The sequence below is a fragment of the Rhinopithecus roxellana genome, chromosome 11 (assembly GCF_007565055.1).
Source record: "Rhinopithecus roxellana isolate Shanxi Qingling chromosome 11, ASM756505v1, whole genome shotgun sequence".
NCBI lineage: Eukaryota > Metazoa > Chordata > Mammalia > Primates > Cercopithecidae > Rhinopithecus > Rhinopithecus roxellana.
This window is the reverse complement of record NC_044559.1, coordinates 65982125-66005367: the sequence shown is the minus strand read 5'-3', so window position 1 is coordinate 66005367 and position 23243 is coordinate 65982125. Positions and strand designations below refer to the sequence as shown.

General features: G+C 33.8%; 1 protein-coding gene across 12 annotated transcripts in view; it reads left to right on the top strand.

Moving 5' to 3' along the window:
- The window catches only part of PCDH15 (protocadherin related 15), a 1888416-nt gene that overhangs the window by 1846662 nt on the left and 18511 nt on the right, over positions 1 to 23243 (top strand). For 9 of the 12 annotated variants that reach the window (XM_030941315.1, XM_030941316.1, XM_030941314.1 and 6 more), the window contains 4 exons: positions 9680 to 9856; positions 18309 to 18527; positions 21263 to 21271; positions 22776 to 22937. In XM_030941315.1, the coding sequence (XP_030797175.1) occupies positions 9680 to 9856; positions 18309 to 18527; positions 21263 to 21271; positions 22776 to 22937 (567 nt within the window). The remainder of the gene's footprint in view (positions 1 to 9679; positions 9857 to 18308; positions 18528 to 21262; positions 21272 to 22775; positions 22938 to 23243) is intronic. The other 3 variants (XM_030941311.1, XM_030941308.1, XM_030941312.1) reach the window with 1 other exon arrangement.

The following is a 23243-nucleotide window of genomic DNA, read 5'->3' as shown; positions in this document are numbered from 1 at the left end:
TCTGCAAAATGGCTTAAATTCACAATAATTAGTGTTTTATCTCTGATAATATATTTCACATACATTAAGGTAAGCTTTTTTTATTTTGTATGACTTGATTTTTCCAAATTTGTACAATTTTTCTATAAGCAAAGTCTACCGAAAGCAAATCACTTATCAATTCTTAAGATTCCATTGCATATTGATTTTATAAAAAGTCCTGTATGCTGACATGTTTCTTCCAATAGATGTGTTTCTTATTTCAATGGTCATAGTAGTCATCATTCATTCACTCATTAACACATTTCTGAATGCTTATAGTCTATTATACCAGCTTCTGTTGGAGAAAAAAATTATATATAAAGAAAATAAATCAACTTTCTTAATTAATATTTGCCATCTGAGAGATGTAACATTAAAAAAAAATGTCAATCATATTTGTGCCCTTTCCCCGTGCCTTCTCAGCAACATAGAAAAAAAAAAGATTGAAAAAAATAAAGGATGAGACATGACTGCTACGTTTAGGTAGTGCATCTTGTTGAATCAATATTCTTTCTACTTTTTATCTTTTTTACTTTTTAGTATTCAACCTTTTGGAGACAATGGAAAGCCAAAAGAAACAAACAAATAAATGAACAAAATAGTTTCTATAATCCATTGAGGACATTTTCGTTTTGCTTTTAGTTGAAAAAAGTTTAAAATCTTTGTGCTATTGTTGTTGTTTTCAAAAAGAGATAAATGGGATCTTCCCAGATTAAAAAATACATTTTATTGGAAGACCAATTAAAAACACTATGTTTAGTTTTAAATCAAATATAAACATGTTTATGCTGTCTTTATTTGCTCTGTGAAAATAATACAAACAAAATTTGGGGGCAACTATTTTATTTAAGAAAATAGCATGATCAAAAGATATAGATTACAGAAATAAAATTATTAATGCAAAACGAACCATTGTAATGAAGGTACCAATATATTGACTGAATCTTTGAGTTGTACTTCAAAATTTTAGAAGTGTTTGAAATGTTCTTATCAACTTATGATGGAGAAAAAATAATTGATACAGGTATATTTTTTTTCCCGAGATTTGAAGGGAAGGGGTTATTCATATTCAAAAGTGAAATTCACTCATAAAACACTAAGAAAAAAAATTCCAGGCTGACTTTATTTATGTTTTCATTTTAGGATCTAGAAATTTGGAAGAAAAGCAAAGAAAGACTGAGTGGGTAATCTTAAGTTATATTATAATCTGTTTTTCTCCCCTCAAATATCATTCAGTTCAGTTTATTTTTAAGATCTTTTGCTTGTACCAACTAGAAGATAACTGGAAAATAGTTGTAGTGTAAAAATAAGGACATCATTATATATTTTTTTATCAAAACATTTGAATCACAGTTGCTTTATGGAGATCTCCAAAATACGTAGTGGACATTTATTTTGTTTAAAATTCTTTCCTCTCTTCCTCCTCTTTTTTATGTTTTATAACCTAGACATTTTGCCAAATTGAACAGCTTATTATTTTTATAATTCACCCCAACCCATAGTACAAGGTAGATATATCACTTTCTTGAGAGACCACTTTAATCAGCAAGAGTCAATTCCTCTGTTCTCTTAATCCTATTTATTATTCTTTTCTACGCTTTCTTTAATGTATTCAATTTACCACAGTCTGTGCTGCTGTTTTTTAATGTGAGACATAAACTCCACAGAATGTTTATGCAAGAGAATTCCGTTTGTATCAGAAAGTCGTAAATTATATTTTAGATGCTTTCATATATGTCTAACAAATATTAAAGACTAAATTTAATTTTGTTTTAATTGTCTACTTTATTCCAAAAGAAATACAAGTAGTTTACAATGATTCACACAGGAAAAAAAGGTAAAATACATTAAAAATGAGTTTAGAAAAATAAGGCAGACAGACAAGAAATAAAGAAAGGATCAGAGTAAGAGTAAGTAATTACAGAAATGCTGCAAAGGCCTGTATAGTCCATATAGAGTAATCACAAACTTGACTTTCACCTTGTGAGGGCCAAAGTGAAAGAGGCAAACAAGCTAAACAAAAAGAACAGACTCAGTTACAAAATTAACAAAACCATGTCTCTTCTGGTACAAAAGAACTCCTTCTAAATCTGATTCCAGATTAGGGGAAAATGTTTTTATCTTGTGGGATACCACAGAGAGGTTACCATGTAATGTAATGAACAAAATGCTCCGTGGCACCTGGAGCACAATTTAGGTAGAGTCTAGGTAGAGTCCCTGTGGGTCTGTATTAATGGAGGAAAGAAATTCAGAACAGCAGGAACTGCATTCCTATATTTTTATCCCTCCAGCCATCTGCAATGCCTGTTGATTCATTTAGCAAAGCTTTTGAAAAAATATTGATAAGGACTTGGGGTGGAACTCTCTATGATGCTAGATAAATATAAGCCATTTACCTGAACAAAAGGCTAAATAGGGTTTATAACCGTGAAATCTGAAGAGTTCTTGTAACCATCACAACAAATAGCTAACATTTATAGCATGCTTCATATTGGTTAGATTATGTGCATTTAATGGGTGTAGTCTCCTTAACTTATCATAGAGGATCTTTGAGGTAGGTTTGATTACTTTTCCCACTGTATAGATAAATTCCCTGAAACTTTGAGAGGTTAGGTAATTTCCACGAAGACACAGTAGTGGAGTTTTAATTTTAATCTACATCTATCAGCCACCAGCAGACGGAGTTTCCTGTGTTACATTGCCTCTTAGGAGGCAAACCTAATTAAAAAACCAACCCATCTTTTCTTGAGAGTAAGCTGAGCAGGCAAAACCTGAAATTCTCATCACATGGTAATTTTAACTCAACTCATCCACCAGACAAATGGGTAATTAAGAAGATGGCTGCTGCAATAATTTTAGTGTAAAAAAGTAAATAAATAAAAAGCTAAATCAACCATGAGTAAATACCTGTCTCAGCTATAAAACTATCAGTAAACACCTTACACTACAGTTTTTCATAATGCAATTTCTAGTTGAAATTAATTGAAGATGTATATACAGGTAACTGGATAAGGTAATGCTGTAAATTGAAATTTAAGGGCATCTACCAAAAATAACTTGGCTCGAGAATAAGTAAGTTAAGCGAATCAGTTGTTTATTGACACCCTTAGTTTGTGATTTTAAAATAATGCTATCTGCATAGGAAAAAAAAAATCAGTTAAATAAACCTTTCAGCATTTATTCTAAGAAAGTTATTTAGATAAACTTTGTATTGGACATTAATTAGTATGTGGTACTATACTAAAATATGTTACATAAAATGTATTACCTATATTAACATATTTCTTTAGAAGTTTTCTGTTTTTAAAACTTTTTCTAAAGGTGACATGATTAAATAAATATTAACAGGAGTATGTTACAGAGCATTCAAAGTAAAGTGGAACAATAAAAGCTTAAATTAAAATGTAATTTTTGTTCAATAATTGTAATTATCATTCAAATTTAAAGCTTTATTTTTCACTTTTTAGAAGACTAATCAAAGCCAGTTTTCTGTTTTGATAATGTTTGACATAATCAGATACTGTTTTGCTTCATACTTGATTGTATTATTTACATTTTAAATAGGTATATTGCTACCAAGAAGTCAGATTCAGGGCAATTTTTGGCATTCACTTTTAATTCTTTGTGTGTGTGTGTGTGTGTGTGTGTGTGTGTGTGTGTGTGTATACATACACTATTGATATAACCTAGTTGTATGTATTTTTGGGATATATGTGATATTTGGATTCATATATATAATGTGTAATGATAAATCAGGGTAATTGGAATATCCATCAACTCCAACATTATTCTTTGTATTGGGACCATTACAATTCTTCTTATGTAGCTATTTGGAAATATATAATAAATTTTTTAACTATAAATTACCTGCCATACTGTTGAATACTATAACTTATTTATTTTCTCTATCTGTAATTTTGTATCCATTAACCATCTTATCATTATCCCAATCTTCCTCCCCTTCTCAGCCTCTGGTAAGCACCATTCTACTCTCTACTTCCATGAGATCCATTTTTTAGCTCCCACATATGAATCAGAATATGTGATATATTTTTTTGTGTGTGTGCCTGGCTTATTTCACTTTACATAATAACCTTCAATTTTATCCATGTTTCTGCAAATGACAGGACTTCGCTCTTTTTTATGGCTAAATAATATATACCACATTTGCTTTATTCACTCATCTGTTGATAAACATTTTGGTTGATTCCATATCTTGGCTATTGTGAATAGTTCTGTGATAAACATAGGCATGCAGATATGTCTTCAATATATTGATTTTCTTTCTTTTGGATGTTTATCTAGCAGTAGGATTACTGAATCATTTTATAGTTCTATTTTTAATTTTTTGAGGAAACTCCATACTGTTTTCCATAATGGCTGTACTACTTTACATTCCCCCAATAGTGTATAAATCTTCCTCCTTATCCATATCCTTACCAGCATTTGTTACTTTTTTGTTTGTTTTTTTGATAATAGCAATTCCTGTTGGGATGAGATAATATTTCATTGTGATTTTGATTTTCATTGCCTTGATGATTAGTGATGTTGAGCATTTTTTCATATGCCTGTTGGCTCTTTGTATATATTCTTTTGAGAATTGTCTATTCAGATCTTTTTATTTTTTTAATTTTTTTATTATACTTTAAGTTCTAGGGTACATGTGCACAACGTGCAGGTTTGTTACATATGTATACTTGTGCCATGTTGGTGTGCTGCACCCATCAACTCGTCAGCACCCATCAACTCATCATTTACATTAGGTATAACTCCCAATGCCATCCCTCCCCCCTCCCCTTCCCCCCTCCTCATAATAGGCCCCGGTATGTGATGTTCCCCTTCCAGAGTTCGGGTGATCTCATTGTTCAATTCCCACCTATGAGTGAGAACATGCGGTGTTTGGTTTTCTGTTCTTGCGATAGTTTGCTGAGAATGATGGTTTCCAGCTGCATCCATGTCCCTACAAAGGACACGAACTCATCCTTTTTTATGACTGCATAGTATTCCATGGTGTATATGTGCCACATTTTCTTAATCCAGTCTGTCACTGATAGACATTTGGGTTGATTCCAAGTCTTTGCTATTGTGAATAGTGCCACAATAAACATACGTGTGCATGTGTCTTTATAGCAGCATGATTTATAATCCTTTGGGTATATACCCAGTAATGGGATGGTTGGGTCATATGGTATTTCTAGTTCTAGATCCTTGAGGAATCGCCAAACTGTTTTCCATAATGGTTGAACCAGTTTACAATCTCACCAACAGTGTAAAAGTGTTCCTATTTCTCCACATCCTCTCCAGCACCTGTTGTTTCCTGACTTTTTAATGATTGCCATTCTAACTGGTGTGAGATGGTATCTCATTGTGGTTTTGATTTGCATTTCTCTGATGGCTTTGGCCCATTTTTAAATTGTATTATTTGGTTTTCATCTGTTGAGTTCCTTATATATTCTGGTTATTAATTTCTTGTTGATTAGATAGTTTGCAAATATTTTCTCTTATTCTGTAGGTTGTCTCTTCACTTTGTCAGTTGTTTCATTTTCTGTGTAAAAGCTTTTCTGTCTAATGTAATCCCATTTGCCTACTTTTGCTTTCATTGGAAAATTCATATTTCTTTGGAGTCTTACAAAATCTTTGCCCACACCAATGTACTGAAGTATTTTCCCAATATTTTATACTAGTAGTTTTACAGTTTCATGTCTTATGTTTAACCTTTTAATCTATTTTGAGTAGATTTTTGTACATCAAAAGATCATATTTTGTTCACTGATATATTCTATGTGTATGGAATGGCGTATGGCCCAGGATAGGCATTCAATAAACATCTTTTGAAGGAATGAATAAATGAAAATTTTCCTGCTTAACACTTGCCTGAGTTTTGCTCTAATTTTTATGACACATTCTGAATCCAATTTAATTTTTTACATTTTTTAACTAGAAAATATAGATTTATATGAAGAATTTTACCACAAAGTTAGAGAGGAAATAGGGAGTTAAATATATTTTTTAAAATATAACTATATTGTTCTTTTATTCCCATTATAAAGAAATTTAAGCAATATATGAAGAAGAAAGTTATAAAAGGTAAACTCAAAATCATAACATCCAGCTCTAAGCCTTATTAACATTATATAAGCATCACTGTGGACATCTTTCTTGATATGTGTGTGTATGATACAAATATTACGGGTTAGATAAACATCATTGCAAATATCTTTTTCTTTGTGTGTGGGGGGTATAGGTATATATGTGAGGAAATCTATGTATATATAGGTAATGAATATAGATATAGAAAATATTTAGTATATAGATATAGACGATAAATGAAAAGAGATTTTTACAAAATGTGTTCTCATTTAAAAGGTATTAAATTTAGTTTTACATAAATTTATAAGAAAAAGATACAGAAGTAGTTAAGATTAGGCTATAGCTCTTTTTATCATAAGATAGACTTTATCCCAAAAGATCTTTAAAAGTTTAACAAAAAAGTGCTCAAGGTGAAGACATTATTGCATGTTATAAATGACATAATTTGTTTTTAGACTTATTTTTTTCATTGTTGCCTGCTACCATGAAGATATTAGTACAGTTATATTTTATTCCACATCTAATTTTTTTTTATGTGCACAACATGCAGGTTTGTTACATATGTATACATGTGCCATGTTGGTGTGCTGCACCCATTAACTTGTCATTTACATTAGGTATATCTCCTAATGCTATCCCTCCTCCCACCCCCCACCCCACAACAGGCCTCAGTGTGTGACGCTCCCTGTCCTGTGTCCAAGTGTTCTTACGTTCAGTTCCCACCTATGAGGGGAAACATGTGGTGTTTGGTTTTCTGTCCTTGCTGTAGTTTGCTCAGAATGATGGTTTCCAGCTTCATCCATGTCCCTGCAAAGGACATGAACTCATTCTTTTTTATGGCTGCATAGTATTCCGTGGTGTATATGTGCTACTTTAAGTTCTAGGGTACATGTGCACAACGTGCAGGTTTGTTACATATGTATACTTGTGTCATGTTGGTATGCTGCACCCATCAACATGTCAGCACCCATCAACTCGTCATTTACATCAGGTATAACTCCCAATGCAATCCCTCCCACCTCCCCCTCCACATCTAATTTTTTTAGTGACAAGATTCTGCAGTATTGCACTGAAAAATAGAAAAGAACCCAAGCAGAGTAAGTATGTTTCTTCACTGTAGGATGGCACACAATTAATCTATGCATATATGAAGAATTTCCTTGGAATATGTCAAATCAATGCCAAAATGCACCGGAGAAGGCATAAATTGTTAGAACAAAGTATTGGGACAGACAGCCACCTATTGCATTGTATTTAACTATGTACTCCTGTTTGTGTTTTGATTTGTGAACTGATTACACTAGTGAAAAAATATACTTTCCTATTAATTCCACAAATTAGTTAAAGGCCTTGAATGACTTTGAGACAAGGAAGAAGCTTATTAATGGAAATATTTAAGTCAAATTAATAAAAATAGTATTCATTTTATAGAATAGTTACTGTGTGCTAGGAACTGTGTAAAAGGTTTATTTCATTGAATGCACATTCAACCCCATGTGGTACATTATTTCCTTGTTTTCTATTTAAGGAAACAGAGATGGCCAGATATGATGCTCATACCTGTAATCCCAGCACTTTGAAAGGCCAAGGCGGGCAGATCAGTTGAGGTCAGGAATTTGAGACCAGCCTGACCAACATGGTGAAACATTGCCTCTACTAAAAAACACAAAAATTAGCCAGGTGTGGTGGTGCCTGCCTGTAATCCAGGCGTGAAACAGGAGAATCCCTTGAACCCAGGAGGTGGAGGTTGCAGTTAGCCGAGATTGCCCCTTTGCACTCCAGCCTGGGCGACAGAATGAGACTCCATCTCAACAAACAAACAAACAAAAAAGCCCGAGACTTTGAGAGCTTAAGATTACTTGTCTAAGGTTATGCAATTGATAAGCAAAGGAAATTAAAACTGAAGCCAAACCTCTGTGCTCCTCAACATTATATCGTTATTGCTTGTGCCTCCTACAAAATGTCAAGAGTATAATATGGTTTGACTCTGAGGCCTCTTATTTTTATTAAATGAGCATAAATCTCTCAGGAAAAAAATCCGAAAAGCACAGTCCAAATGATGTTAGACTACCCTATGTCTCTGAGTACATCCATTATCTTCAGATTTCCTTTTTTTTTTTTTTTTTTTTGAGATAGAATCTTGCTCTGTTGCCCAGGCTGGAGTCACTGCAACCTCTGCCTCCCGGCTTCAAGCGATTCTTCTGTCTCATCTCCCAAGTAACTGGAATTACAGGCATTCAACAATTAACTGGTATTTGCCAAGTGAATTTGTTCCTCCTCCTTTTTCCCACATCATCTTTTCTTTAGTCTACTTCAAGAATATCATCAGAAAAGAAATTGCAAAGCCAAGAGACCAGTGGGCATGGTGTGGTGACAGGAATCTTCAATAAGACAGACTTCAACAGTGCTGGGTTACAAACATTTAAAAACAAGCAAACAAACCAACATTTCACTATGATTGATAGTGTCTCCTGGCATGCACTGGTAGAACTATTTCCTCCAAAGTTTATAACCTCATCATTCTAGTAACAAGGACAAACCAAGCACATACAAGACTCTTAAGGCAATATACTTTGAATAGAGCAAGAAATATGACAATTGTGGCATTAGAAGCAAAAGTTATTTTCTGATGTATAAAAGAATTTGAGAATATATTGCCCTTCTGCCCCCAAAAAAAACCTCTAAGCAGAGACTCAAAAAAGAGCATTGAGTCTATAAATTTTAGAATGTTTATCATGTATAGTAATTAAAATTCAGTTATTTAAATTTAAACATCTATAAATATTGAATTATATGCTCTTAATGTTTATATACTTGGGTTAATAATATAAAGTTTTTAATAAGGAATGGGACATTTGGGAAATGGTAATAATTCATACTTTCAATTAAAATCCAGTAATGAGATGGGAAAATTATTGATTAACATTGTCTCTGCTTTTTAAATTGAATATCAGTAATTTATACGAGATAGTATATGTTGTTTTTATTCACCTAAATAGTGTCTGAGATTTGCATGCCATATTTTTATGTTAACGTGGTAATCCTTTCATTGCAAAATATGTCCACATTCTTCCATTGCTGTGATTCTGCAAGGATTTTTATACCTTTGGGAAAACAGGCATCCTAGTCCTGCTTCTTAGCATATAGCTTCGTGTCATGTGTCACAGACTCTAGAGGGAGACGTAATTTATGACACGAACCATGTGAAGTCAAGGGTTCTAAGACCCCATGTCTCCTATGAAGTATAGACAGCTTTATTTGTACAGCATATTTGGCATTTCCCATGAGCCATATAAAAGCTCAAATGGTATCATAAATTCAAAAACCCTGAAGTTAAATAGGACATGGTTGGTGACCTTTTCTACCTTATTCAGCTTCTAGCATCATTGGGAGCTAAATGCTGAAAAAATATAGAGAATGTTTTTCAAGGGTTTATATTTCCATAAACATTAACAAAACCCAGGCTGTCATCATTTTTCATTTACTAAATGTCTTTTCAAGTTGAGAGTAATTTTTTTCCCCAGAAAGCCCATTGGACTGTCATGTTTGTACTTTGCTTGATTTATAGGATCTTGGATCGCTATGTTCAGGAACAAATTCCTGGTGCCAAGGTTGTAGTGGAGTCCATTGGTGCTCGCCGACATGGAGATGCCTTTTCCCTAGAGGATTACACCAAATGTGACTTGACTGTCTATGCAATCGACCCCCAAACCAACAGAGCCATCGATAGAAATGAGCTTTTTAAGTAAGTGTTTTGTGTTATCTGTAACAGCTCTTTGGTTACAATAGCAACCATAGATGCTTCTGATTTGAGGCTATAAATACTTAAAGTTTAAAACCCACCAAATAGTTGTTGAAAGTGAAGTGTAAGCGAAGAAACTGAAACAATACCTAGGGTTTTCATGCCTAAAAGTTTTCAGGTCTAAGTGCGAGCTACAGCGACTTCAGAGGGCCCATTTTCTTTATAGGCATCAGATGACCTGTTGTACTTATGAACAAGGAACAGTTCCTTGAAATCACCTGCTGCCAGCTCCTCACTCTTGCTCAAGGGCCCTGGCTATTTGTGAGGAAAGCACAGATTCTTAAAGTGGCGTTTTTTCTGCAATGATTTTCATCTGCTTGCATTTTAAGAAGAAATCCAGCTTTCTTACAGGTCTACTAAATCAGCAAAAAGCAGTATCTGTTTTTTTCTTTAACTTAGAGGTGGAGAGCAGGTGGGATAATCATTCCCATTTAAGTTAATGCTGTATGTGAAATTTCATCCTAGCATGAACTTAAACATTTGAGTTATAAATCCTAAAAATAAATAAAATGCAGAATCTTAAACTAAATCCTGCTACTTACTTTCTTTGGATGTTATTCGAGCACACTTTAATACTTAAAAAAAAAATTGTTAACAGATTTTTCTTTACTCTAGTGACACCTAGTGTCCAACAGGGTCTTGGAATGAAATTCCATCTAAATGAAACATTTTTAGTTAAAAATACATATTGATATACAATCATAATAGCTTATATGTGCCTGTATATACAGTCACGCCAAACTCTATATGTGAAACATCATAATTTAGTTTTTCTTTGTCTATACTTTTTAAACAGCATATAAATATATCCATATACACATTTACAAATATATCTATATTATGTATATGTAAATTTATTTATTTTGTAAATACCTATTTATTCAATTTTTATTCAAATTAATAAATTCTAAATTTAATTTTATTTTAAATGTGTTCATCAACAAAATTTCATCACTTCTCTTTTGGCAATAATAAAATAACGATTTAATATCAGCCAAAATTTTTTAAAAAACAGTTATTTAATATATTACTCATCAATTTTCTTTTTTTTGGGGGGGGACAGAGTCTTACTCTGTCGCCCAGTCTGGAGTGCAGTGGCACGATCTCAGCTCACTGCAAGCTCCGCCTCCCGGGTTCACACCATTCTCCTGCCTCAGCCTCCCGACTAGCTGGGACCACAGGCACCCACCACCATGCCCAGCTAATTTTTTTGTATTTTTAGTAGAGACAGGGTTTCACTATGTTAGCCAGGATGGTCTCGATCTTCTGACCTCGTGATTCGCCGGCCTCAGCCTCCCAAAGTGCTGGGATTACAGGCGTGAGCCACCGCACCAGGCCTCATCAATTCATTTTTAATGGATATTTAGGCCATGTACAAAAGAGGACAATAATTGTGGAGGAAATATAGATGAATGAAGTAATAGCTGTCACTCTGATTTTATACTCACCACCAAGATGAAGCAACATTTAGATCTACCAAGCCAACTTTTTGTAAGTTTTATTAATTTAAAAAGTTGATTTAGGAATAAACTTTCAAAGTAATTCATATATTCTTTCCATTAATTGTCAGAAAATTAACACATTTTTTTATGTGAATCTACCTGCATTCTGTGGTTTTTGCATACATTATTTTTGTTTGTAAATTTCATGATTGATTGAGTTTAGCGTGTTTTTACCTGAATATAAAAATATGTATTATATTTGGGCTAAATCTAAAGAGTAAAATAATGGTGATTAGAATTCAAATTTAACTAGCAAACCTTCTAGTGATTAAATATTTGGGGGAAAAAAGCCACTTGGGTTTCAACTGACACCATGAAATACAAGATCAACACCTTTAATTCTAAATAAGTTTTTCCGACCCTAAATTATATTATGGACAGTAAACATCTAAATTCAATAAAATAACTATCATAGCCAGCAGGCAAGGAAAAAACAGAGAATATATATAAATCATAAAATAAATTTTTATATTGAAGAAAAGAGAGAAAGCTATGAAATATGAAAATTTTGCCTTAGCAGTCTTCACCTTGAAATATTACAGTAAGCTTAGAGTCACTGGTCTATCCGAAACTCTAGAATTGTTTCTTGAAAGATTTTATAATAAAATTGTATACACATACATATACGTGTGTGTGTGTGTGTGTGTGTGTGTGTATGGTGTGTGTTCCAAGGTTGATAATGCCCAAGTATTAGTATCTATGCTGTAGTTATGAGAGTTGATTATTTAGTTTTTAACACTGAATAAATGTACTAGAACTTTAAGATGCCTCTTCAGGTCAATGGAAGTATTTTCTCAATTTCCTTTCATCTTAAAATCTAAGCTTCTGAGGATATTGGAGTTCTAAGGTCAAAGGATTAGAAATCATAATAATAACAATTTTTCCTGGGTACTTACTTTGATTTGAAAAAAAAGATTTTGACAATCAAAGATAACAAAGCTCATAAGTGCATAGAGAGGACTGGAATGACTTTTAGTGACATGTTAATAACTTGTTTGGCAAGCTCATTGGTATTTTAATTTTTTATTTTTGGTTACCTGAATTGCTTAGATTTTCTGCAATAATTATATATTACTCTTATCCTGCTTTTTTATCCTTGTAGTTCTCGACTCTTTGGAGCTGCATTTTTTTGTTAGTTTGATTTTGAGTTTTTTGCTTTCTTATTTCTGGAATATTCTCAGACATTTTTTCTGATGTTTCTTATGCCCGTTTTCCCTTTATTCCTTTTCTGGGATTCCAATTATAATTTGCTTTTTCTCATAACTTTTTTTCTGTTCTGACTCTGCTCCCCTCCCCACACATATATACATACAGTTTTTTCTTGGTATTTTAGTGTGAATAATATTTACTGCCCTATTTTTAAATTCACTGATTCATCTGTATTAGCCTATTGATGAGCACACTGAAGAAATTCTTCATCTTCTTATCTTTTCAGAAAGATATTTCTAGCATTTCTATTAGGTTATTTCTTATTTCCACCACTCTACTGAATTTCTCCATCGTTTCAAGCATGTTTGTGCTTTCTGCTATTCTGTAATGTATTAATCAGAGTTGAATCAAAGTTCCTGTCTGATAGTTCCAATATCTGGGTTATCTCTATCTGGCTCTGTTACTTCATTTCTTGAAAATGGTTGTTTTATATTTTTTAGGCTTTTTGTGTCCTACTTGGTTGAATGCCAGACATGGTGTGGAAGAACAGTAAGGAGTGATGTAAATAGAGTTTATGCCTGTAAATGGACATTACAGGCATTTACTCTGTTGAGTAAAGCTATTCAGGAATTATTTGGATTTTGCTGTTGCAATTGTTACTTCCACTGTGCCAAAAGCTTTCAATTCTTCTATTGGTGGAATGGTATCAATTCATTCTTAGAATAGAGACTGTGTGCTGTAGGGTTTTCTCAGTCTTCTTACTCAGTCCTCAGCTCTCAGTGTTCTGTACGTGCTTGTGCCACAGAAGAGGTTTCTGTCCACACTCTGATCTGTCCCACAATGTTAGACTGCTCCTCCTTGTTGCTGGGTTCCACTCTTATAAGGAAGAGGTGGAGCATGGAATAAGGATTCCTCTGTTCTCTTTGTACAGCCTGCATGTGTAAGCCCTGGTGTGGGCTTCCTCAAGTTTTTTCCCCCTCTTTCTTATGGCATCATGGCAGCCATTCTCTGCTTCACATTTACAGGGATCTTGGGTGCAAGAGAATTTTCTGCCCCTTCTCAATTCACAGTAGACCTCTACTTTGTAGTGATGCAGGATCTTAGGCCTAAGAGGACTTCCTGCTCCTCCCCCAGGGGTAGGGGATTTTTGCTTTTACCTCTTTTCCAGAAGCAGTAGACCTTTGCCTGAGCACCAGGGATGGGCACACTTACTCCTCCTCCCTATAATACTTACAGTCCTTGTTTCATATGACATAAAGGTCTGGGGAATTGCATAAGGGTTTCTACCTGTGCACCAGCCTTAGCTGATTTTTTTCTTATTCTTACACCATGAAGGAATATTCTCCTGTGTCCTGTCTTGTCCCCCAATCTATCTTACAGAAATCTGTGCAAACAAGTTTTTGAATGAGTGGAGACTCCCCTTGTGTTTGTGGGTGTCTATAATTCTAACCTTATTTATTACAATTTTAGCTGTTTTGTTTTGTTTTGTAGAGACACGGTCTCACTTTATTGCCCAGGCGGGTGTCAAACTCCTGAGCTCAAGTAATCCTCCCACCTCAACCTCCCAATGTGTTGAGATTACAGGCATGAGCCACTGTGCCCAGCCTATGGCAGCCACTTTTAACCTGTTCTGCCAAAGGTGAAACAATGTATATGGTCTCATCTCACCTTGAAATTATCCTAATTGTCACTCAGTAGAATTTGGGTTTTTTTTTTTTTTTTTTTTTTTTTTTTGGCTCACATTTTGAATTCAGCTAAAGGAAATTTATGATTTCAGTATTACCTGGCACATTTTGTCATTTTGTTGTTGCTGTTAATAGCCATATTCTCTTGTGGTTTTCTGCATTCTACACGAAAGAGAACATATTACTTTAAAATATAGTTTAATTAAAATTTAAAAATAAGCAAACGCATTTTAGCTTGTGTATCTGTCTTATATCCAGCCTATTTAAAAACAGTATGTCCAAATAGTAAGAGAAAGATGGAGAAGGCAGAAAAAGACTCTAGACTCTATACACTGCCTTTAAAACCACAATGTTTAAAAACACACTTAGACCTTAAACAGTATCTGATTACCAAACTCTAACTCTGATAAAGCATCTTTCCATGTTCTAAGTAAAAAAAAAAAAAAAAAAAAAGTAAAAATTCAAAACACTGAAAATCCAAATCAATGGAATACTAATTATTAGAATCTAGTTAAACAGTTATGGAACTGTGAAAAGAAAATAGTTGATGATCTAACCACGATTTTCTTGATTAAGCAGAACAATCTTATGCAGTGCAATGAATGTGGGTAGATATGTTAACTATTGCCCACTCTGTAAGCCTAAATTGTGTACCTACAAACTAATAGGCAGTTGTCCCTCTACTATATAGAGTACAATCTCCTGCTCCCCCTTTACTTATTTCTACATTCATATGTACATTGCAGTATCAAAATCAGCATCATCAAGGTAATCAGTCATGAAGGTGACATGCAGGGTAGACTGTTGATTATATATTGTATGCTGAATAACACAACATTAGGCCCCATATCCATCAATGGAGGAAGAAATACATGTTTGCATGTGCTTGAGAAAATAATAAGACATGACATTGGTTTAGCAACTTATCTCATCTCAGGATAACATAGCAGTAATCAATTCATGTTGGCTACATCCTGGGAAGGGACCTGTATACCTTGCCCTTAGAATTACAGAAGGTTTGCATACAGTAACTGAGTACACTGAGATAAAAATGACGAGGAAAAAAAACACGTTTCTGTGTTGATGCTGGATTTGGACAGATCTATCTATTTTTTAAGATAAGTAATCAGTGGAAAAATGGAACCAGCAATAAATACTAAAAAACAAAATAAATATGGAAAATCAGGCAATAACAACCTAATGACCAGAGAGAGAATATATAACTCTGGAAGTATTCTCCTACAGAAACCATTGGAAAGCAGTTTAACATTTTTTAGTAGAAAACAGAATGGTATGGATTGGTGAAATGGTGTGTGTGTTTTACACAGTCTGAATCCTTCTCCTGTTTCTGGTAAAAGAACTCCACCTTCTCTTGTGAGAATTGACTCTTTCCTACATGGTGGCAGTCTTTAATCAAGTGCCTTCCCCTCAGTCCAACTGGAGTATAGTAGTTAACCGTCTTCTGTGGTTTTGCTTTCTTCAGTTTCAGTTACCAGTGGTATAATACAATAAGATATTGACAGAGACAGAGAGAAACCACATTTACATAACTTTTATTACACTATAGTTCTATAATTGTTCTATTTTTGTTATTAGTTATTGCTGTTAATATCTTACTGTGCCTAATTTATAAATTAAATTTTATCTTCTAAAATCAACTGAGCACCTGGATTCAACCTTTCCTGAAATGAGAAGACATGTGAAAATTAAATTGGCAACATGAAGTGTATCCATTGAAAGCTTATGCAATATTAAGAAAAAGGAAAAAAGATATAAGTAATCAAAGAGATCAAAATATATTTATAGGACAATTAAAATACAACCTGATAATAGTTATTTCTGAGGTTAAAATTGTAATATGTATAACAGAAGCAAAAAATCAAAAAAAAGAATGAAAAAGTTTATTATATTACAGGCAAAAATCAATGAAAAGGTAGCCATGTTTCTTTGAATAGTATCTGAATATGTTTAAAAATCACTGAAACAGATATAAAAATATCTTACTCATAAAGGAACAAAAATTAGGTAAGCCCTGCATATGTCATTTGCATGATAAAATGACAAAAGGCAAGGGAACCAAATTCCCTGTTTTGTAAGGGATAATGTTATGACTCAAGAATTTTTACCCAGGCAAGTTGTTTTAAATACACAAAGTGGACGAAAGATAGTCTAGATCAGGTGTGGATTCAAAAGTGATCCATTCTTCTATTAAAAAAATTGCTTATGACATCACACTGACCAGTGAAAATAAGTATCTAAGTAATAGGGCTGTTGGAGTGTAAAAGACTAACAAATCTTACTTTAGAGAGTTTGGATATGAAATCCAGGAATCCAACAGAATTTTGATCTGTCAACTGAACTCCACATTTTAGGGGTTATATTCTTCCCTTAAATTAATGATCCTCTTCTGGATCTGATTCTTTCTAGTTTTAATAATATAGTTCCTGTGAAGCAATTCTTGATCTAAGCTTCATTTAGAATCTCTTCCTTTACCTGATTAACAATTCAAACAAAATTTTCACTATTCTATTTCTAGTAATCATAAAAATGGCTAAGTTTCTATTTTCTTTTAACGTGTAAAAATGAGCTTGGAAAATTGCTATAAAAAGTACGTTTTTAATCTATAAAAGCATATCTGTTTAAAAAAAAGCAAAAAAGCATTCTAATTGCCACATGTGTGATATGAATTAGTTTATGAGTTCCATATGTGATGGAATTCATATGTGATACCAGGCACTTATATTTTTAAGCAATGAAGAGTGTGTTAACGGGATTTAAAATCAGCATGGTCACTCAGAATATTAAAATTAAAAGCTTCAAAAGGGCATAAAATAGACTGAAAAAGTGTATACACATGGCATTGATTATATTTTGATAGTGAAATTTAGGGCCATTTTAATTTTTTCTTTTGCTTTTTTTGTGTTTTCTGTATTTTTCAACATAAGCACTTTATATATGCAGTATAATCAAGTATATAAAATATTTAATACCACCCCTCCAAAAAAAAAAAGATTAGACTTAAATATACCAAGATGTTAGCAGTGATTATAACTGTCTGTAGATCTTGGGACTATGATTAATCATGTTTTTCTTGAATTATTTTTGTTTGCCAATGTTCTATAATAAGACGTTTGACCTTTATGGTCTATTTAATTGTATTAAAAACACAATTATTGCATCAATATGTAGAGCTTATAAGGGACTGTTCAAAAGTTCCCAAGGAATTAAAAAAAAAAAAACCTGCTAATTATGACATTAAATACATAACAAATTTTTTCAATCTCATAAGGTTAGGAACAATTATTCCTTGATCCTCTTCCACAATGCAAGATTCGTAGTTGGAATTGCATTATTTAGAGGAAGGAATTACATTGACTACCACTTTCTGTCATTCTTACAACACCGATATACTACCTGCATCATTTATTTAGTCTTTTTTTCCTAGGCAGAAAGGCCTTTTAAATGTCTTCACCCTTTGACCATAAAACATTGTTTTGGTTTGAAACTTGAGAATGTTTACATTTAAGATGGCGTTATGGCAAACAAATACAGAATTTGAGTCTGAAAACTTAGTTTGGTGCCTCAGATTTGTTTTTATAACTGTATAGCTTTCTGGCCTGCAATAAATCAGTATTGTAATGTTCGATCTGTACAGGCTTATTCTAAGGACCCAAATAATGAAATGCATAAATATAATGTTAAACTATGGTATATAATTTAGGATATTATACTTTATTCCATCTAAAATCTTGTGAAATTATTTTGACACAGTAATATTAAGCTTAATGATACTGATAATTAGAATTTTTTAAGTCTATAAGCATATCAAGTAAGAGCTGGGTTTTTAAGTATTTTTGATATTTATATACAGATGTGTAATTACTCTTCTTTATTGCTCATGCTTTTTATATATACTTTTCTTATTATTCATGAGACTTCTGACTCAGCTTGTGTTTCAATTAGAGAAAATTTTTTAAAATCTTACCAAAAGAGATTTTATTTTTAAAATGCTCTTTCTCTGCTAGCATCATTAATTTTACTATTTATTTAACAATAAAGATTTTTGGATGGCAAACTGCTTGATATCAATAAAGACTTTCAGCCGTATTATGGGGAAGGAGGACGCATTCTGGAGATCCGGACTCCAGAGGCAGTGACCAGCATTAAAAAGAGAGGAGAGAGTCTAGGATACACAGAAGGGGCCTTGTTGGCTCTGGCCTTCATCATCATCCTCTGCTGCATTCCTGCCATCTTGGTGGTTTTGGTCAGCTACAGACAGTAAGTATTCTAGGACGGTAAACATGGATAGTTCCTCAGAAGTCATTGCAGAAAACCATCTCTGGTAACATGGCTTTGCGCTGTAAAATATTGATGCTGCAACTACTCTGAGATTGCTTTATCTGTCCCGTACCAAATGATTTTCTTCAAAAGGAAAACAGTACAAACTCCCAGGACATTTTTCACTGATGGCCCAATATTCCTGTGATTCTGATATGGTCTCTTTCAATAGAAATATCACCTTAGTTCCTGTGACTTTGTTTATGCTCTTCTTTTGTTTAAGAGCCAACTCAGGAGAGAAGGTTACAGGTATCCTGGGATAAAAGCAATGGAATGTCACATGCAGATACCCACTCTGCCCAGCACCAAAGGAAGGTCAATAACCTCATGACATTTTCATGATAGGTTTTTATCCAAACTGTTAAATTTGCCTTTGTGCAAATGATCACTGTGTTATCAAAAGCATTATAAAATCATAGCATAGAAGATACAATTTTCGATGTAGTTTCTTCCTTCCTGGGTGCTTTGCCAGAGTTTTTAGTGTAATATTTGACAGCATATTCTGGCTGTGCAGGCTCTTAATTTTTCTGGTTCCTGCAGTCAAGTGAATCCATTGGCAATATCCATATTTGAAAATTGTATTTAACTTATCTACAGTAGTCAAGTAATTATCACTAAGTTAAACATCCATATTTGAAGTAGGTGAGTAATATATTCTTTGTCTGACACTAGGTCTGGGGAAGCTTTGTGATGGAGAGCCACACATTTTAAGTATATTTCTATTGACAATGACTTGAAAAAATTGGGGAGCTGATTAAGAAGAGAAGTAGCCCTGAGTGTGCCACAAAAAAAAAAAAATAGCAAACAGGAATAATAAATCATGTAAATTACTTTATGTAATAAACAATAAGAAATAATGGTAGAACTGCTATTCATCATTTAAACTACCTACGGAGGAAATACTAAAATAGTCCTTATGTATTCTTTACTTTTTTTTTTTTTTTTTTTCCTAGTCTGGTTCTGTTGCCTAGCTGGAGTGCAGTGGTGTGATCCCAGCTCACTGCAACCTCTGCCTCCCAGGTTCAAGCAATTCTCCTGTGTCAGCCTCCCAAGTAGCTGGGATTACAGGCATGCGCCACCACACCCGGCTACTTTTTGTATTTTTAGTAGAGATGGGGTTTCACCATGTTGGTCAGGCTGGTCTCGAACTCCTAACCTCGTGATCCGCCCACCTTGGCCTTCCAAAGTGCTGTGATTACAGGCGTGAGTCACCGCGCCCAGCCAATAGTCCTTATGTAATCAGAAACTGTCATCTTTGTTCTCAAATACTTAAAATTTTCTTGTGAATTGAGTAAGGTAATGTAATTCCAATCTGAAATTCAAAAGTATGCTCTGCATGAACTTTGCTATGAATGAAAACTAAAAAGCAAATATGAAAAAAAGTATCATGAATTTATTACCCAGAAGTGGGACCTTCCAATTCTAGCTTCGGTTTCTTAGTGAGGCCAAGAGTATAACTAGGGCTTGCCCCATGACTCCATCCCTTTAATATTTTGCAAGCAGGTCATAACTTTTCCAGTAATTCCGACCTGAAGCTACAGAAATATTTCCTACCACAAAAGCAATGTGAAGTTGCAAATATAGAATTAGGGTTGATATACTGGAGCTTAATGTATCCTTAACCAATCAACTGATATGCTAAATCTAAAGCTGATGAACAAAATTAATACTGAACAAATTATTTTAAATTTTTAAGCCATCAACCCATTATTAATTATCATGTTAAATCCATTCTGTCTTATCAATTATCCTTTTACACTTAACTGTTTTCCAAAGGAGCTTTATTATATCCTGCTAGCAATAAAATCAGTGAGAAAAATTCTTATATTTGGCACACTATGCAATGATCAAAACTGAAGCACTCTGAATGGTATACACGGTCATCTGAAATGTAACAAAAACTTAAGATGTTTAATATTTAAAGAATTTATAGATGCATTATTTAATTATCCTTTAGTTTGATAATCAGCTCAATACCATATGAATTTATTTAAGTTACTGCTTTTTATAGATTAACATAATTAAACAAAATGAGGTTTTCTCTGCTTACATAGCAAAGTAAAATTCTAATATTTAAAGACCTAACAATTGTACCTTGATATTTGCTTGCAAATAAGGTAAGAATGAACAGCTATTCTTTTATATAATGATATGCCTTTGAACTTTTCTATAATGGAAACTAAAAAGCAAATATGTAAAAACTGTCATAAATTTATTACCCAAGAGTAGGACCTTCCAATTCTAGCTTCAGCTTCAAAGTGAAGCCAAGAGTATAACCAGGGCTTGCTGCCTCACTCCATTCCTGTAGTATTCTTCAAGCAGGGTAAACCAAGAAGCCAATTACAAAGATCAGGTCATCTTTAATATTCAATTTTTCTACTAGAGTTGAAATTCTCATATTTACATTTTAATCCAGTTTTCTTATTCCATGTAGCTCATTTCTTTATTTTTCTGTAATGGATATTTTAATGGCTTTAATGACTCTAACGGTAATAATACTATTTTCACCTTTCGAATTGATATACTTAATTTTCTTAGTCTGTCATTAACTCTGTCATTATGAATTTAACCTATACATTTTTCATTATTTAGAAAAAATCAGATGTTAAAATGTTATTAATGCAATATTCCTAATGCAGCTTTCTATTTTTCTCACTCATTGCTTTCCCAAACAGGTTTAAAGTGTAAGTATAATTAACATTTTACACATCCTTTTCATGTAATAGGAAAAGAGAAACCTGAGATTTTATCAATCAAGTCAGCCTGCTCAGAACCACATATTATTCCTTTGTTTTGCATTTGTAATAGTTTATTGTTTGGTTTGATATATATAGAATAGAGCTGATTTTAGACAATTGGACATAACTTGTGTAAATGTGAAAAAGGTAGTTTGCCTATAGCTTCCATCCTGTAACATCTTGGTTTTGAGGAAAAAATTAATCAGTGTCCAGGAAATCCAAAAACAGCAGTGTAGCTGTAACATGAGACTCACAGGCATTCCTAGGAATCTTTATTTATTTTATTTTATTTTTATTTTATATCTTATCTTATCTTATCTTATCTTATCTTATCTTATCTTATCTTATCTTATGTTTTTGCTCTTGTTGCCTAGTCTGGAGTGCAATGGTGCGATCTCGGGTGACTGCAACCTCTGCCTCCCAGGTTGAAGCGATTCTCCTGCCTCAGCCTCCCTGGTAGCTGGGATTACAAGCACGTGCCACCACACCCAGCTAATTTTGTATTTTTAGTAGAGACGGGGTTTCTCCATGTTGGTCAGGCTGGTCTCAAACTCCTGACCTTAAGTGATCCACCCGCCTCGGCCTCCCAAAGTGCTGGGATTACAGGCATGAGCCACCGTGCCCGGCCTAGGCACTACTAGGAATCTTAAAGGATATACAAGCTAACCAAATTTCCCTTGTACATGTGTGTACGGCCTTTGTGAAATAACGTCAAAAATATTTCAAATCATTTCAAATAAAATAACTTAGACAAATAATAAAGAAAAATTATCTATCTTTAATATGCCTCCTCTTATGAAACAGATTCATTAAACAACTACCAATTATGCATCCCATTTTAATAAACATTTTGCTTTCTCTTTTTATTTTATTTTATTTTATTTTATTTTTTGAGACAGAGTCTCGCTCTATCACCCAGGGTGGAGTATAGTGGCGTACTTTTGGCTCACTGCAACCTCCACCTCCTGGGTTCAAGCAGTTCTCCTGCCTCAGGCTCCTGAGTAGCTGGGATTACAGGTGTGCACCACCACTCCCAGTTAATTTTTGTATTTTTAGTAAAGACGGGGTTTCACCATATTGGTCAGGCTGGTCTCGAACTCCTGACCTCGTGATCCACCCGCCTCGGCTTCCCAAAGTGCTGAGATTATAGGCATGAGCCACCGTGCCCGGCCTGCTTTCTCTTTTTAATATTATCATTTAATTTAATTTGTAAATATGTCTGCTGAATTCTACCCCTTATTCAAGAGATAACTATTTTCAAGAACAAAGCAGGGATTATATGCAAATGATACCCTGTGGGGATGTAATTATATCCGTGTATAAATTGAATTGTGTAAAATAATTTTAGTGGGTTCCTCTGATAACTGGACCCCATTATTAAAAGGTAGCTTATTGATAAGCATTATGATTTCTAAACTGAGTTTTACAAGCCATCCTTACTTTATCCAAGACGTCAAGCTGAGTGCACAAAGACCGCACGAATTCAGGCCGCATTACCCGCGGCTAAACCAGCAACGCCGGCCCCTGCACCAGTGGCAGCGCCTCCGCCGCCGCCGCCGCCGCCGCCTCCACCAGGTGCGCATCTCTATGAAGAACTTGGAGACAGCTCAATGTAAGTAGACCGCTCAGGAACTCTGAGAAGTAGTTGGGTTTTACTGAATGTTGTGTGGTGAGTATTTAATTTCAATCTGATGTGGAAATGCCTACATGGACTATTTTATTCTGGTATTTTAAAGAGAAAATGTGTTAAGACGAGAATCTAAGAAAAGTTAGGTTGAAAAATAATAGCCAAAACCAAACAAGAAATTACAGAAAGCTAAGAGAAAAGCAGAATTCAACTTCAGGAGACAATTGCAGATTTATAGCTTGAGTATAATATTTAATATTTCATTCCTCAGGGTCATGCAGACATTTTTAC